Below are 16273 nucleotides of genomic sequence, written 5' to 3'. Positions count from 1 at the left end.
AATTTGTTAAAACCCAGTGGTCTAAATTATGAGAGCAACAAATAACATTTCAATACTTAGCTCTGAAAATTGTTGCTACTTACACATTTTTTGGCCTACAGGGATTTTCCCTAATTTTTGTATGTGACATTACTTATACATTATAAAATTCTATTTGTATACTTATTGAGCATTTCTTGGTATTTTGTAGTGGCAGAATGTTTTCAAGATGTGTATTCCTCCAACATAGCAGGCACAGGAATGCCTCTATGTTAACCCATAGGCCCTTTTTATAGACTCTTGACTTTTGGGGTTACAGCTTTTCCCTCTAGTTCCTCCATTTCTAAGGCTAAAGCTTGCTGTATTTTCTTCCCCTGACTTTCTTCTGAGCTACCTCATCTTCCCAATTTTTCTTCTGCTGACCTCTGTCCTTAGTGCTGGCTCCATTCCATCAGCCTGCTTCTTATATTTTGCCATTCTTCAGTCTCCTTATATTCTCTTTTCTGCCTGCTAGGAATTCTTAAGAACTCTTCAGCTTTTCTTCAGCTTTTACTTATATTCTTCATATGTGGCCTTCTCTGAACAACAGCTACATATATCCTATTGCCTACTCAGACCTACAAGGCTTACATAGCCAATCATTTGGAAACACTAACATTTTGCCAGAAATTCTGATCTACAAGAATAGGGAGATATGCCCTCTTTCTTCAAAATGTTACAAAAGAAAATCTAGGTAGCTGAGATACAATGGGGATGCCACAAAATGAACCATTTTGGCTATATTTAAATGTTACAATAAGTAATATCCTAGTGTTAATCTTTTTCCCTTTTACAATGCAACAGTAGAATACTAAATTTGGCCTCTGAAGGCAGATGATTATATATTGCCAAGATGTTGTTGATGGTTGTAAGATAGATCCTTGAAGGGTCTTTCTTTGTGGTGGAATGATGACTGTGTTTTGGTAAGAGTAAAAAGATTGATAGATGCTAAGAATGTGTTATTGTACTTGTATCCCATAAAGATATGATGAAATTATGTTTACACTTGTTAAAATTATACCACTAAATATTAAGTTAATGTTTCACTTACCGAACCTCTGCTTATGTTTGTTTTTTCTAGAATTTTCTCTTGAAACAGATGTCAATGACAGGTCAGAAAATTACACTGAGTAGTATGGAGCCATTTTCAGAAATAAAGCCAATAGGAGATCAAGTAGCTGTACAAAGCAATAAGAAAGATGCCATCCCTAACCACATAGATCAAAACTATCATGGTACTTCATCCAATGTGGTGGTAAAGTCAAAATCTTGTACAATACTATAAATACATGTATTCATGGCTGACCAAGCGTGTTCGTAACTTATACTTGAAAAATGTTATAGCTTCTGAAGGAACATTTCTGATAACCGTCTTTTAAAGATATAAGTTAATATTTTTGGTTTTGTTTGAACAGTATGACCAGTTTTGATATTTATTTGTGTTAATATTTTTAACAAGCAATTTTAAAATTTGTGTATCTCAAACTCTTCTTGAAGTGTTGTGGTCTTAACTGTTCAGTGTTGCATAAAACAATATATTTTTGTATGTGAAAATTAAATTAAGATACACCATAGTTTTGCTAAACAGTTTTACTTGTTTATAATTTCATAAAACAATGTTTGAAACCTCTTGACACTGATACATTTTTAATATATTTTCAATTTTTACAACTGAGCCAAAATTGTAATCAACCACATCTGGTTGGTTCTGCTGTCAAAATGGACGACTGTGAACAAAATTTGGAAGTACTTGGAATTATCCATTGATCAAATAGGGACAAAAAAAACCCTAATTTTAAAATATCAAAGGACATAATACCTTTCCCCTGTGTTAAAAAAGAATACAAATGCAATATATAAACAGTATGTTTTTGTGGGGAAACTGTTGAAATTTCTTTCCAGTCTTTTGTTTAGAGAAGTGATTAGGCATGAAAATACTATGTAGCGTGATCAGTATTTTTGGCCCTGTTGCAGATTGCCACCATAAGCGACCCAAACAAAGCCAGGCTTGCTCATTTCAACTATTTCTATCATTAACAGTGGTAACCAAGTCAGTCTCCATCTCATGGGGCACTATTCCTGTCCTTCCTACTCTCTTCCTCCAAGAATAGGAAGGATAAAGCTGTTAAGTTTACTCTGCTAAGTAGGAACACGTCTTTCTACTTAAATAAGCTGCTACTTATTTAATGGGGCAACCCACCTTCATTGTCCTCATTTTTAGCTTGTTAATAAAACATTTTCTTCTTCTATTACTGTAACCCTTGCCCTGTTTAAACAAAACAAAATTACATCTCTGTGCTTTATGTACAAAGGTTGTAATGTTAGTCCAGGGCAAATGTGATTTTTGAAATCTTACAAAGTAATCTTCTGTGTGAATTATATTTAGTAGATTTCTAATTGTACTAAAAGCAAAGGCAATTTCATAACCTTGGCTATTTCTCTATGGCAACTATAGTATTAGTAGAATGTTGTAAAAATTCTTTACCAATATGTAAACTATAGGAGCCAAGTGGCGGTAAAGCTTGCAGATGGTATTAATATGTGTCATTTAGGGTAGGCAGAACTCTGAGATAGCTTCCAGGTTCCCGGAACCTGTTGATGACACATGCCCTGAATAATCTCTTTTCTCTAAATATAGATGGGACCAGTGAGTATGATGAAATGTTATTCCCTTGCTCCAGTTCCATTGTATGACAAAGGTGGGAGATGTTTCAGATGTAGTTAAAAGTCTTAGTCAGTTTAGGTTAAACTTTAAAGAAGAGCAAATCCTAGATAACTCTAACCCAATCAGGTGAATCCCTTCAAAGATATTTTAGGAAATCCAACATAAAAGAGATCCAAACTACTCAAAGCAGCAGAAATGCGGTCTTGTTGGGCTGAAAAAAACTCCATCATAATTGTAGATAGTGCCGTGTACCATGAAATGGGTAGAGCAGCCTTGAGAATCTGAGGGCCTCAATCTGGCAAATTTGAGGTAGCGAATTCTGCCAGCAACTAGTGAGCCTGGAAGAGGAATGTAATCCTCAAATAAAACCATATTTTTTACTTTGACACCTTGATCGCAACCTTATGTGACTCTGTACTGAAGACCCAGTTGAGCACTTCACAGACTTCCTGACCCATGAAAACTATGAAATAATAAATACATGTAGTTTTAACCCACCAAATGTTTGGTAATTTGTTACACAGCATTAAAAACTAATGTTATACTGTTATACTATGGGGTAGGACTTATCTACATGGTGGCTTCCTTCATCAAAGCATCTAATCGCTTTTTGGTCATCAAATGTCATTCTCTTAAAGCCAAGGATCGCATTTTTATATACTCACAAAATATTCATACATCCTCCACCATACAAATCCTCAATGAATAATTGATAGAAATATATGTTACACCTTTATCTGTTTGGTTTTTCTAATCTATAGCACTTAAGAAGTATAATTGGGCTTCTTCAAACTTCTGTTAACAATGACTTCCTTATTTAACATATGATAGAGGGGTGGCAATTTAGCTCAGCAGAATAAGCGCCTGTGTGGCAAGCGCAAGGTTGTGAGTTTGATCCCTGGTACCAAAAAAAAAAAAAAAAAACCTGTAATAGAACCATCATACCTAATGAAAAAATAGCAGTATAGCCTATAAATGCATGTCAAAATATTCAAGACAAAATGTAGTTGTAAAGACCCTCCTTTGTATAAATATGAACATGTATAGTTCTGGAAAGCTGTTGTATTAGTTTCTCAGTGCTGCTTTAACAAAATACTGCAAACTGGTCGTCTCAGTTCTGGTTACCAGAAATCTAAAATCAAGGTGTTGGCAAGGCTGTCCTCCCTCTAAATACACCAGGTAAGAATCCATTCTAAGCCTCTCTCCTAACTTCTGAGTCTTAAGTATTTCTTGACTGGTAGCTGCATCAGTTGAAACCTTTGTCATTCTCCCTGTTTTTCCATATTGTTTTCTGTGTGTATCTCTTTGTTCAAATTTCCCCTTCTTATAGTCTGGTCACCTCATTCTAACTTGATTATCTCTGTAAAGGCCTTGTTTCCAAATAAGATAACTTCTTAAATCACTGTGAGCTAGGACTTCAGCAAATCTTTTTTGAGAGAACACAATTCAACCCATAACAATGTATAACAGTTTAAGAGCTGCAGATCATATAAAACATCATTTATTTAAAGTACCTAGTCTCTTAAATTGTTGCTATTATTGTCCCAAAATGTATAAAGACTTGATAAATTCTGGATCTTCAATGAGAGGTCTGTGATGTGATGAGGTATGTGATGTTGAAACGTTCATTGATTGTTTCACTAGTTACATTTTCAGTCAAAGCGGGAATTTTAAGTGGGGTCATACTCTGGGATCCCAGGTACAGGGAGCAATTACTAAATGAGTACTATCATTTAAAGTTGTAGAGTATGGATGAGAACTTATTTCTTAGAAATTCATACACATGTTCTTCAAGGTTAAACTCTTTCGAGTATTTACCATATAGTTCATTGCAGTACTACTCTATTGTTCATTTGTTATAAATCTGTAGGGGGAAAACAAATCTTTCCATGAGCAAAAGAAAGTCTGTCTTTCAGCAGAAGCAATGAACTCATTAGAAGCATCCAAGTCAGAGAAATTTGGCCAGCTAGTTTTATAATTACCAGGCTTGGCAACACAAAAACTCCAGTTCTTTGTCTACAGGAGGCTCAAATATCAATAGAATTAGAGAAGAAATTCAGAATAATTATTTTGGGACAGAGCTAGGCTTTGCATTATTATTATTAATTTCAATTAAGAGTTTTTCTACCCAATTTGATTTTGTCTATCCAAATTGGAAATGTTTTCATACTAAAAATGTCCTCTTGCTATGGTTTAAATATTTAGGGATAGGAATTCTTTAAAATATTTAAAGCATGTTTTTAGACAGAACTTTAAGATGTACTTTACTTTTTTCAAGTGGAAGAATAAGAAATCAGTAAATAAAAAAGACAAATCAGAAGACTGAAAAATCTTCAACTCAGGAATGAAGGGAATGTACTTTTGAACACAAAATACATTTAAACCAGGTGTCACATTTTTTGAGCCTAGGCAGATAATCATATTGGAGTGGCTGCTTCTTCATTCTAGCTGGTAATGGCTGTTTCCCAGAACTGAACTCAAATTGCCAGATCCTCAGCAGTTTTAAAAGGAAGCTAGAAATATGTTTTTCTTTTTGTTTTTAGTATAGATAACTCATTGACGCGCACACGCGTGTGTGTGTGTGTGTTTTTGTACACATACACATATGTGAACTTAGGGGCTAAAGCATAACAGCAGGCCAAGTTTAGCCAGCCATGCTATGACTTCTATTTTAAACAAAGTGCTTTATTTTGGCAAGAAAAATCAGTATACAAGGAAAACACGTTGAAACAATTAGGCCCTGGATTTATCTTGGTTATTTTTCCCTAATTTAATCTCAGAGTTTAAGCAGGAGCATTAAAGAATTAACTACAAAAGTGATTGTTCTACTAAGGTAATTTACATTTTTGTTACATATAAATGTCTACCAAGCTTTCTTGGGAGTGTGGGCAGTTGGGAAAATACAGAGCTATTTCTGCAAGAAGAAGAACTACAGTAAAGTTTGCCAGGCTTTTGATAAGCAGTCCCTTTAACAGCTGCAACCAATGACTATTTCAGCAATGTTACTGTACAATACTAATTACAGAAAACTTTAGGCAACATTAGCCTACCCTACACTTATTTACTGAAAATAAGAAGAGAAATAGGCAAACTGCATTCTCAAATATAATTATGTTTAATTTCATGTTACAAATAACATTTTCATAAAGCTATTTGGCATTGTATTAATAACGCATTATTATAATTGTTTTATTCACCACAATAAAGATTCCAAAACCTATATAAAAGTTTAAACCAATCTGAGAACACTTTAAGTTTCATATGAATCTGTACATTGATTTTCTCAGTAATTACTAGAAAGTTTTTAGAAATCAAAGCTAGAAATTTTCCTCTAAATGTGAAATTCATTTATTAAAATTAAGTTGTGGTTGAAAACTTTTATTAGAAACTATTTAAAATATGCAGAAAAATAAGATTAATATAATACCTATCTACCCATCATATAGATTTATTATTCATACTTTGTTGTTTGCTTTCTATTTTAGCTAGACGTCCTGCACCTCCTAAATACATAAGGATGCACTACTAAAAATGACATTCTGTATATTTTTGTATGTAACCTCTATGTTAGAACCTTGCCTAACAAAAATAGTAATAGTTTTCCAATAACTACTGCCCAATCTCATATTCAAGTTTCTTTTTTTTTTTTCCTCAAAATATCTTGTACAAGCTAGTTCACTGGTAAGTGCGAATCAGTGAAAATCAGTGTGTTGCATGCGGTTGTTATTTCTCTTAAGTCTCTGTTCATCTGGAAGACTTCCCTCCCCATGTTTTTCCATGACATTGACATTTTAGAAACTGAGACAATTTTAAAGTATAACTGTATGCATTTAAAAGTACGCCTTTAGTGTTCTGGTAGTTCTTAATGATATCTCAGATCACCTTACACTGGGAATAAACACAAAAATTGGACCAAAGTATATAAGTTTAAAAAAAGAAACACTTGAAAGTATTAGAGTTGCTACCAAGACAGTAAAGAGTTAGGAGACCAAAATCAGAGAAAGAACCCAAGTAGATGTTCTTGCCATATGGAGCAGCTTTTCAACAAGAGATAAGAGCAACTAATATTTTAATATTTTAAGGAATTAATACATGAGTGAGAATTGTATTAGAAAATGGTAACTATAAAAAGCCAAATTTAAATTCTGCACTTAAACATAAGCAAAAATAATTAAGACATTCATGTATAGATTTTCTAACAGATTAATAGAAAGACCTAGTAAACTGAAAGATAACCCAGAAGAAAATATTCAAACTGTAGCACAAAGAGACAAAATGATGCAAAGTACAGAGAAGACATCTTGAGTACAATGACAAAGTCAAATATATATGTGGTTAGAATCCTAAAAGGAGAAGAGTGAATTCAACAGAGGTAATATATGAAGAAATAATTTTCCAGAACTTTTCAAAACAAAAATGTTATGGTTCATGTGTTGGAACCTTAACTCATCAGTACAGTTTTGCTGAGAAATTGGAACCAATAGGAGGTTACAGTACTTAAAGTCACAAAAGCAGAGCCCTCAGAATAGATCAATGCTTTTCTTAGATAAATTTTCATTTTTGCAGGAGTGGATTAGTTACTGTGAGAGCTGGTTGCTACAAAGCAAGCCTGCCTCTTTTTCATGTGTTCCTGCTTCTTCCACTTTTTCCCAACATAGTATGGTGTAGCCCATGCTTCTTATCATACATGGCCACCCTATCTTGGACTTTCCAGCCTGTAGAGCCATAAGCCAAGATAAATGTCTTTTCTTTATAAAACAATCTCTGGTATTCTGGTACAGCAAAAGAAAAATGGACTAAGACAAAAAGGTATCAGGCCAAAGATTCAAGAAGCACTATAAATCAGTCATGGTAGCATACCTCTGTAAGCACTCTGAGAGGCTGAGGCAGGAGGATTTTAAGTCTGAGTCCTGCCTGGGCAATTTGTTGTATTTTTAAATTTTTGTTAGTACATGTTTGCCATACATAATGACAACATTTATCGTGAGGAGTTGGTACATGTACATAACCCATCTTAATTCTTTTTATGTCCCCTTCCTTCTCTTTCCCACATCCCATCTCTTGGTCCCTTTCTAATTGCAGAAGACCTGTCTCCATGTTAAACTTGAACAATTTAGCGACTTTAAGTGAGACCCTGTTTCAAAATTTAAAAAAAAGAGCTAGGATGTGGCTCAATGTGAAGGCCTTGGTTTCAATACCTAGTACCACAAAACACACACATGTATGTGTGCACACATACAATTTCTTTCATTGAGCATGCTTTTAAGATTCATTTAAATTATTGTTAGTATTTGTCATTAGCAAGTTTACACTAAACTTACACTAGATGTTTCTGTTTCTCCCAAATAGTAGTTCTCAGATGAAAGGAATTCCCGTGCTCCTCTTTACCCTGTGAGACATTTGGCAATATCTAGAGTCATTTTTGGTTTTTATAATTTAGGGGAAAAGGGAAGAAGAATGCTACTGGAATCTAGTGGGTTAAGTAAAGGCTAAAGGTACTGCTAAACACTACAATATGTAGGACAGTCCCCAGGGGAGGCACGAAGGCAACAGTACAACAGAACACCACGTGGCATGCCAGAAACAGAGGGCCACTTACAGACCCCACGGGGAGGAGAGGAGCATGCCAACAGGAAACGAGAAGGAGAATCTGAGATACATGTACTCAACCCAGACATAATGTGGATGTGACAGAGAGAGATGGGAGATCTGCAGCCCAGAGCCTTTATTGGGGTTCAGGACATTACATGAGCAGTGTTCCCTCAAATAGGAAGTTCTGTTTTAAGGCTTTAGGACAAGCAGACACAAGTTGCATGGAGTCACTCTGTGACCGAGAGGTGGTCACTGACATATCAGCACTTTTCATGTGGGTGTGAGGGTCTACAAGGTAAGTCAAGCAGGCTGCATCCAGCTGCCTCATATGGAGGTGATCACTAGGAGGCTTTGTGTAAGGTAGATATTTGGGATTGCCCAACTTGAGGAACTCGGAGGCATTGGAACAGGGAGAAAATTGAACCTTATATGTGATATGAGAATAAGTTATATTCAAAATGGGTATTGAGGCTATGAAAAATTACAATTTACTACCTATGCAGTCCAGGAATACTGAAGACATTTTAAAGGAGCTTAGGTGAATCCCAAATTCCCTTTTACCCATATAAGTATGCTCTAAATTCAAACAGGAATACACAACTTGCCAGGACTCTGACCCTGACCCTTCTCTCAAATCTGCATGTAACCTCCAAGAACCCAAGACTTGGTATTTCTCTATCTTCAAGGTCTAGTGTCTAGCTATAACTTTTCTTTAAATCTTTTGGGCTTTGAAAGTCTTCAGTTGTTGCTTCTGATCACAAGGACCTGACATTGTTTCCCTTGTACACAAGTGAATAATTTTGTTGCGTAGGTTGTGCAAACTCATTTTTCTCCAAAGTATTTGGTGAATATCCAAACAAATGTGGTTCCTCCATTCCTACCTCCCACATTGATATTAGTGTAGTCTTGAGGAAAAATCACACTTACTACGTATTCATTATTAAGATAAACTTGAATCACTTGTAGGAAAGTGGATGTACCTTGACACCATAAAGTTAAGTGAAATAAATCACACAGACAAGCTTAACTATTGCATGGCTTCTCTTATATCAGAGACCTAAATTATAAATAAAGAGCAAATAAAAGATAACAGAAAATAGGGTGATATTTCTCAAATGGGAAGGGGATCAAGAGATGAAGGGAAAAGAGGGAAATGGGGAAAGGGCATAAAAAAGGGAATTAATGTGTTACATACATGTACCAACAGCAAACAAACATGTACTTCAAATGTGCTAATAAAAATACAGAAAAATATCAATCCCTAACCATACCATGTATACCATATATGTCTTAGTACATACAATAAATGGGATTGAATTAGTACGACAGGTATCACAGAGATAAGATACTCCAAGAAAAAACATGCATAAAATATCCTTTATTTCATTCTTGTGTCACCACTTAAGTGATAGCAAAATGATTCTCTGTGTAGTGTTGGTGAAAGAGACATTTGTAGTTGTTATGCGAGGGAAGGGAAAAGAGAAGAAAACAAAATATTGGAAATTATTTTTGACATTCTGAGACAGGAATTTATCCACATTTTGTTACATAGGCCTAAGTATCAAACAAAGAGAAGACTCAACATATTATCTCTGCTCATTCTGTCTTTGATAGACTATATTTGCACTGATTTGAAAGTAAGTTTCATATCTCTGTTCCAGGTAGGGAAGAGAATGTGAAAAGAAAGCAAACGCCCATCCATCAACTGAATCAGCTCCTTTATGTAACTTTCTCAAAAGTTGTGTAACAAGAGGGTTTACCAAACCCTCTTGTCCAGAACTTGAATTCATTTCTCCAAGGGAAATCCTATAATGCAATCATTTATTTGTAGAAGCAATGGGCTTAGCTAAATATCAGAGATTGTTTTGTTTTGTTTTGTTTGTGGTGCTGGGGATCAAACTCCTGACTTCATGGGTACTACTGCTGAGTTATATACTCCCACTCCTTTAGGGTTCTATTATTATATAGAAATCTTACTCACATTCACCCTTTAGTTTAAAAGATCCGTATTTATGTTGAACACTGTAGCTGAGGCAGGGAGGATAACATTTTTCCTTATGGTTCCTACTAGAGACAAGCAGTTGATTGAACATTTTGGTGAACCATCATGTGGGATCCATGATCATCAGGTGCTACAGGAAACCTCAGCTCACTACTCTAGAGAAATTGGAAAGAACCCAAATGTGAAACTCAGTAGATACAGCTCTGTATTTGTTTCATGTGTCATATATGTTACTGAAGACTTCTCTCGTTTTTGATGAGAGAAGTTGGAAAGTCATTACTATACCTGGTTACAAAAAGGAGAGAATTTTATTATAAACTTACTTAATCAGTTAGGTCTCACCCAATCATGGCTGCACAGACCTACCCCTAAAAAAAGTAATGACTCTTTCCAAGTAATAGAAGAGAGTCAACCAAATACATACCTATGAAAATGTTTTACATAAAAACTAATTTAAAACAACTTCATGCACATGCATGCACACATGCAGACAGAAGCACACAGGCACATTGGTACAGATAATCTGATGAAAATTATCCCTGTATCCAGAATTGAGTCTGGTAAACTGCAATTATCATTGCTTGAAAACCTTGGCTTTATTTACCCAACAAGAAGCAAGATGCCTTCACTGAACACACAGGGTTGATTTTCAGTGTGCTGATTGTTTTGTTTTTAAGGTACAGTTTTATTTTCTCCCTGGTTATTATTATTCACAGATGTGATTGTAACATTTTGCTAAGTCATAAATCCATCATTAATGACATATAAATACATAAAAGGTGAATGACATTTATAAAAGTGGGTGTATGTCACATACAAATATAGAGGGGAGCAGTGCGATGGTTGCTAGATACGTGCAGTGTCTGTACAAGCTTTCCCCTTCCCCTGCCATCAACCCAAGAAAACGTAAGACTAGTCTGTGAAACCAGCCTCAGTGCCTTGGACAAATGGAAACCTGACATGGACAATCTCGTGCCCCTGGGATCTGTCAGGATGCAGCCATTGAGAGCGGTAATGACTCACCCTCCATCTGGGCCCCTATCCATGGAACAAGTTTCATTAGTATCATACCAACTGAAGCTGAGTTTTGGCTGGCAAAGCTGAGTCAAAAATTTTCATGAATAGGCTACTTCTTGGGAACTAGAAAAGTTCTCTGACCCAGTGCCACTCTTGTAGGATGCAAAATTTACCATGGATCTTATCGAGTACAGGTGGCACTCCAGGCAAAGGTGTCCACTATGACTCGATAAATAAGAAATGTTGTGAAATGGCCCTCCACCCGCAGCATGCCCAGTACTGACCTCATCTGTTCCCCCACCCATGTCCCATAGCTTTTCTACTTTATCCTTGCCATTTTTATTGTGGGGCTATTACTCCAAATGACATTGCTATCAAAACCATGAGAGCTGGTAGCCTGAGCTAAAAGTACAGACACCTCCCCTTATCCATACTCTATCTCCATGTGAGTAGAGAGCTTTTTGTTTTCTGAATAAAATATTATATTAACAGAAAAAGTGATAATTCATTTTGATGAGGTGACTCGGATACTTTTATTTTTTATTTTAAAGAGAAAAGTTAAAAAAATAGTTTCAAAACAGGATAAGAAATCAACAATGGTTAATATATTGTGTATTACTGTCTTCAAAGCAGTTGCTCAGATTTCAAGATACAGGCATGCAAAATTAATCAACTAATAAAATCACCTCCCGATCCCTTCAATGAACTACAAGAAATTAGTAGTAAAATTATGTTAACTGTTTTGTATACATATATTTACTTTTTCCTTTCCTTAATTTCTCCTTTCTCTTATCCCGGTTCTTTCCTTGTGAGAAGTTTCTTTCCCTTTTTCTATCTTTTGCAGGTTTTATATCTTACTCTTTTAGTTTCTTGCACTAGGGAGACAAGATGATGCTTATACATGTGCATTTGATTTATTTCACTTATTAGTATGGTTTCTTGTTTCATCTACTTATCTATAAAAGCCTTGAGTTTATCATTCTTTATAGCTTATTATTATTCCATTTATAAAAATACCACATAGTTTTATACATTCCTCGTTTGATGGGCATTTGGATTGTTTTCAAGTTTTCACTGTTACAAATTGTGCTGCTATAATCAAGAATACACATTGTTGTGATATGATGTTTTTAATTCTTCTGGGAAAATACCCAGAAGGGAAATAGCTGAATGAAATGGGACCTCTAATCCTAGTTTTCTGAGGAATCTCCACACTGATTTCCACAATGATTGTACAGTCTACATTTCCACCAATGGTTGAGAAGGGTTTCTTTTTCCCTACAGTCCCTGAAGCATGTTATTGGTTGATTTCTTGATATTTGTCATTCTTTCTGGAATAAGATGGAATCTCCCTGTTTTAATTTGCATTTCTCGAATGATCAAATATGTTGAATGTTTTTTCATGTATTTATTTGCCATTTGTATTTCTTTATCTAAGAAGTAATACCAATTACAGAGGCTCACTTTCAGAATGGGTCTTTAAATTTGGGGGGGGGTCTGATTTTTGTCAATTCTTTGTATGGTCTAGATAGATGTTCTTTATCTGAGGGACCATTGGCTAAAGTTTTTTCCAAATTTGTGGATTTTCCTTTCACTATGTTGGTGATTTCTTTTGAAGTGAAAAAACTTTTTAAAATTATGCAATCCCAGTTGTTGTTTCTTCAAAGTATTTCTTGTGAAGTTTGGTTTTTGTTCATGAACTTTCTGCCCACCCTTATGTCTTCAAGATTTCTACCTACTTTGCCTTCCATTAGATTTAGTGTTTTTTGTTTTAATATTTAGATCTTTGATCCATTTTGACTTTATTTTAGTACATTATGGTAGATATGGATCTAGTTTAATCTTCAGTGTGCAGAAAGCCAACTTTTCCAGCACCATTTACTAAAGAGACTATCTTTCTTTCCAGTGAATATATTTGGCTCCTTTGTCAAAGATAAGGTGGCTGAGTGTTTTCAGTTGTGTCTGCATCTTCTACTTTGTTCTACTGATCCTCAGGTCTGGTTAGTTAGTTAGTTTGTTTGTTTTGTTGTATTTTTGGCCAGTACCATGCTAATTTTATCACAGTAGCTTTGTAGCATAATTTCAAGTTAGGGATTGCAATGCCTCCTACTTTGTCTTTGTTGCCCAGGATTGCCTTTGCTAGTCTAGGTCTCTTCTGTTTCTAAATGCATTTTAGGAATGTTTTATTTAGATCTATGATGTATGCTAATGATAGTTTGATTGGCATTGCATTAAATCAATATCAGATACTTTTAAATGGGAAGTATTTAGCAAGAGAGACTGCAGACTTTGTTTTGTCCATTCTGGATACACAATCTTTCTTAAAATCATCAGTCAGAGGCCTATATTCTGGTTATCTAGCTACCAATAACTCATGAAGGAAGTGTTTTACTCAGAATTTCATTAAGACCACCTAGAAATTCAATGAGAATTATAAATGTATATATTACATTTTAAAATTAAGGCATGATTAAATAAATAATTGTAATAATAATAAGCATGCATGTTCTGCACATAATTCTATAAGTGTTTTCTGTTTATTAACTCATTGAATCTTTACCACTTTATGAGAAATGTTTCTTATTCCCACTTTTATATGTACAAATGAGTCACAGAGAAGACAAGTAACTTATGTAAGTGTCCATAGCTTATGAGTGGATTTCTGATTTCAAAAAAACTGTCTTCTTAAACACTGCATTCCAAATTGTGTAGAGCACAGGATTTTATTTCCTTCATTATTCTCCTTTTTTTTCTCTTTATGAAGAATTGATGAATATCCTTACCTCATTTTGATGTTTTCTTGATTTACTTGATTTTCCTAAATTTCTTTTGATAAATCTACTTCTGAGTGTCATCTTGCCATCTTTGTTGGGGTTTTTATTCAGTTAGGTGACATGTGGTGGCTTGATATGTTAACTTAGCTAATCTGAAACTTCATTTCACAGAATTTCCTACTGTTATGGTTTGTGTCTAGATGTCCTCCAAGTCTCATGTGCACATTAGTGAGACTTTTGGAGATGGTTGGATCTAAAGTATGTGAATGTGCATTAAGGTTGTGTCAGTATAAATTAAAGGTGTGATAACTAAGGTAGTATGCTATTTGGCTGATTGTTTAATGAAACACCACCCCTGCCCCTGCCACTGGTATGTGTTGCTGCACCCAAAAGTCTTGTAGTCTGGATGGGATAAAAGGAAATGGGAGGCTTGCTGTTGCTGCTGTTGCCACTGTACTGCTGCCTGCTGCTTTACTGCCTCTTGTCTATTCTCTTACGGACTGTTTCTCCCCTGCCATGGCCCTCTGCCATGACACTCTGCCTTGGGACCATCTGATTATGGATATAAACATCTGCAAACTCTGAACTAAAACACTTAAATGGATAGGATGACCCATTCTGTAGATAACCATCAACCTCTTTCTTCACCCTCCCACCTCCTGCCATGTCATTGCCTAATGAACTCATGAGAAGAGTGCCCATGGTGACAGGGATGGAGGTTATGCATGGACTCATCATCATAGACACCTACTCATCAAGGCTGATCTGGCTGTAGCCACTGCTAAATGCCCAGTATGGCAGCAGCAGAGACCAACAGAGAGTCCTCAATTTGGCACCATTCCCTGGGCTGATCAGACTGTGACCTGAGAGCAGGTTGATTATGTTCTACTGCATCCATCATAGAAAGGGTAGTACTTTGCACTTACTGGCATGGACACTTATTCTGCATATGGATTTGCCTTCCATGCACATAAAATTACTGCCAGAACTACCATCCATCAACTTACAGAAAACCTTTTCCATCATCATGGAATTCCACACAGTGTTGCATCTAACTAAGAAACAAAGCAATGGGCTCATGATTCATGGAATTTACTAGTATCACCATTTTCCTTACCGTCCTGAGTAGTTGGATTGATAGAAGGATGGGATTGGCTTCAGAAGATATAATAACAAAGCCAGCCTAAGTGTCAATAGCTTTCAGGGCTTGGGCAAGTTTCTTCTAAATGCTACATATGCTTTGAATCAGAGTCCACTATAATGTACTGTGTTTCCCGTAAACAGAAATCATGGGTCCAGGAATCAAGGGATGGAATGGAAAAAGTACCACTGACCATTACCCTTAGTGATCCACTAGTAAATTTTTTGCTTCCTGTTCTCACATTATGCTTTTCTGGCCTAGAAGTCTTAGTACCAGAGTGGGGAAGGCTTGTATCAGGCAACACAATAATGATTCTGTTGAACTAGAAACTAAGATTTTCCCCTAATATTATAATTTTGGTCTCTTCATGCTTCTAAGTAGACAAACTAGAAAGGGAGTTACAGTGTTGGCAAGGGGACTGACCCAGACTATCAAAGGGAAATTGGACTTTTGCTCCCCAATGGAGTAAAGGAAGATTGCAGAAGGCTCCATAAGGTGCCTCCTAATATTACCATGCACTGTTATCACTGTCATTGATAAACTACAACAACCCAATCCAGGCAGGATGGAAAATGGTCCAGAACCTTCAGGAATGAATGTTTGGGTAACCCCACCAGTATGTTGAGGTGCTTACTGAAGACTAAGGGAATAGGAAATAGTAGAAGAAGGTAGTTCTAAACACCAACTGCAACCCCATGATCAGTTAAAAAAATGAGGATTATAGTTGCAATTGTTCTCTCCTGATATGCTTCCTATGTAATATAATGTTGATAGGCTTAATATTGGAGCAAGCATCACCCAAAAGAAACTTGCCTTCTGTTCTGGGGAGAAAACTTATTATGTTTCTGTTTGTAAGCAGGATAGTTATAAAGGATTGGGTGTAACTATCAGCTTGTCTTTGCATTTGAAGACAAAATGTAGTTTAAGGAAATATGTCTGCCATGTTAACAGGGAGTAGATTGAGATAGTTAACCAATTGTGTCAACTTGAGTAACAAATGCCAAACTAAATTGGATCAGCATAGTTCTGAGTTTGGCTGAAGGGGTGTTGGGAGCCACCACATT

At 35.7% G+C, this 16273-nt stretch overlaps 1 protein-coding gene across 4 annotated transcripts in view; it reads left to right on the top strand.

Annotated features, from left to right (window-relative positions):
* Rpgr (retinitis pigmentosa GTPase regulator) overlaps nt 1-16273 on the top strand; it is a 66009-nt gene that overhangs the window by 49179 nt on the left and 557 nt on the right. For 3 of the 4 annotated variants that reach the window (XM_063245700.1, XM_063245698.1, XM_063245701.1), the window contains one exon: nt 1100-12757. The exons of the other annotated variant lie outside the window; for it this stretch is intronic. In XM_063245700.1, the coding sequence (XP_063101770.1) occupies nt 1100-1303 (204 nt within the window). In that variant the 3' untranslated portion in view covers nt 1304-12757. Of the gene's footprint in view, nt 1-1099; nt 12758-16273 lie in introns of those variants that run through there. 4 annotated transcript variants of the gene reach the window in all.

Source organism: Cavia porcellus, unplaced genomic scaffold, assembly GCF_034190915.1.
Source record: "Cavia porcellus strain 051 isolate PalLab524CR breed Dunkin Hartley unplaced genomic scaffold, mCavPor4.1 scaffold_3, whole genome shotgun sequence".
Taxonomy (NCBI): domain Eukaryota; kingdom Metazoa; phylum Chordata; class Mammalia; order Rodentia; family Caviidae; genus Cavia; species Cavia porcellus.
The sequence above is the reverse complement of the archived record's forward strand: the minus strand, read 5'-3'. Positions and strand labels throughout refer to the sequence as shown.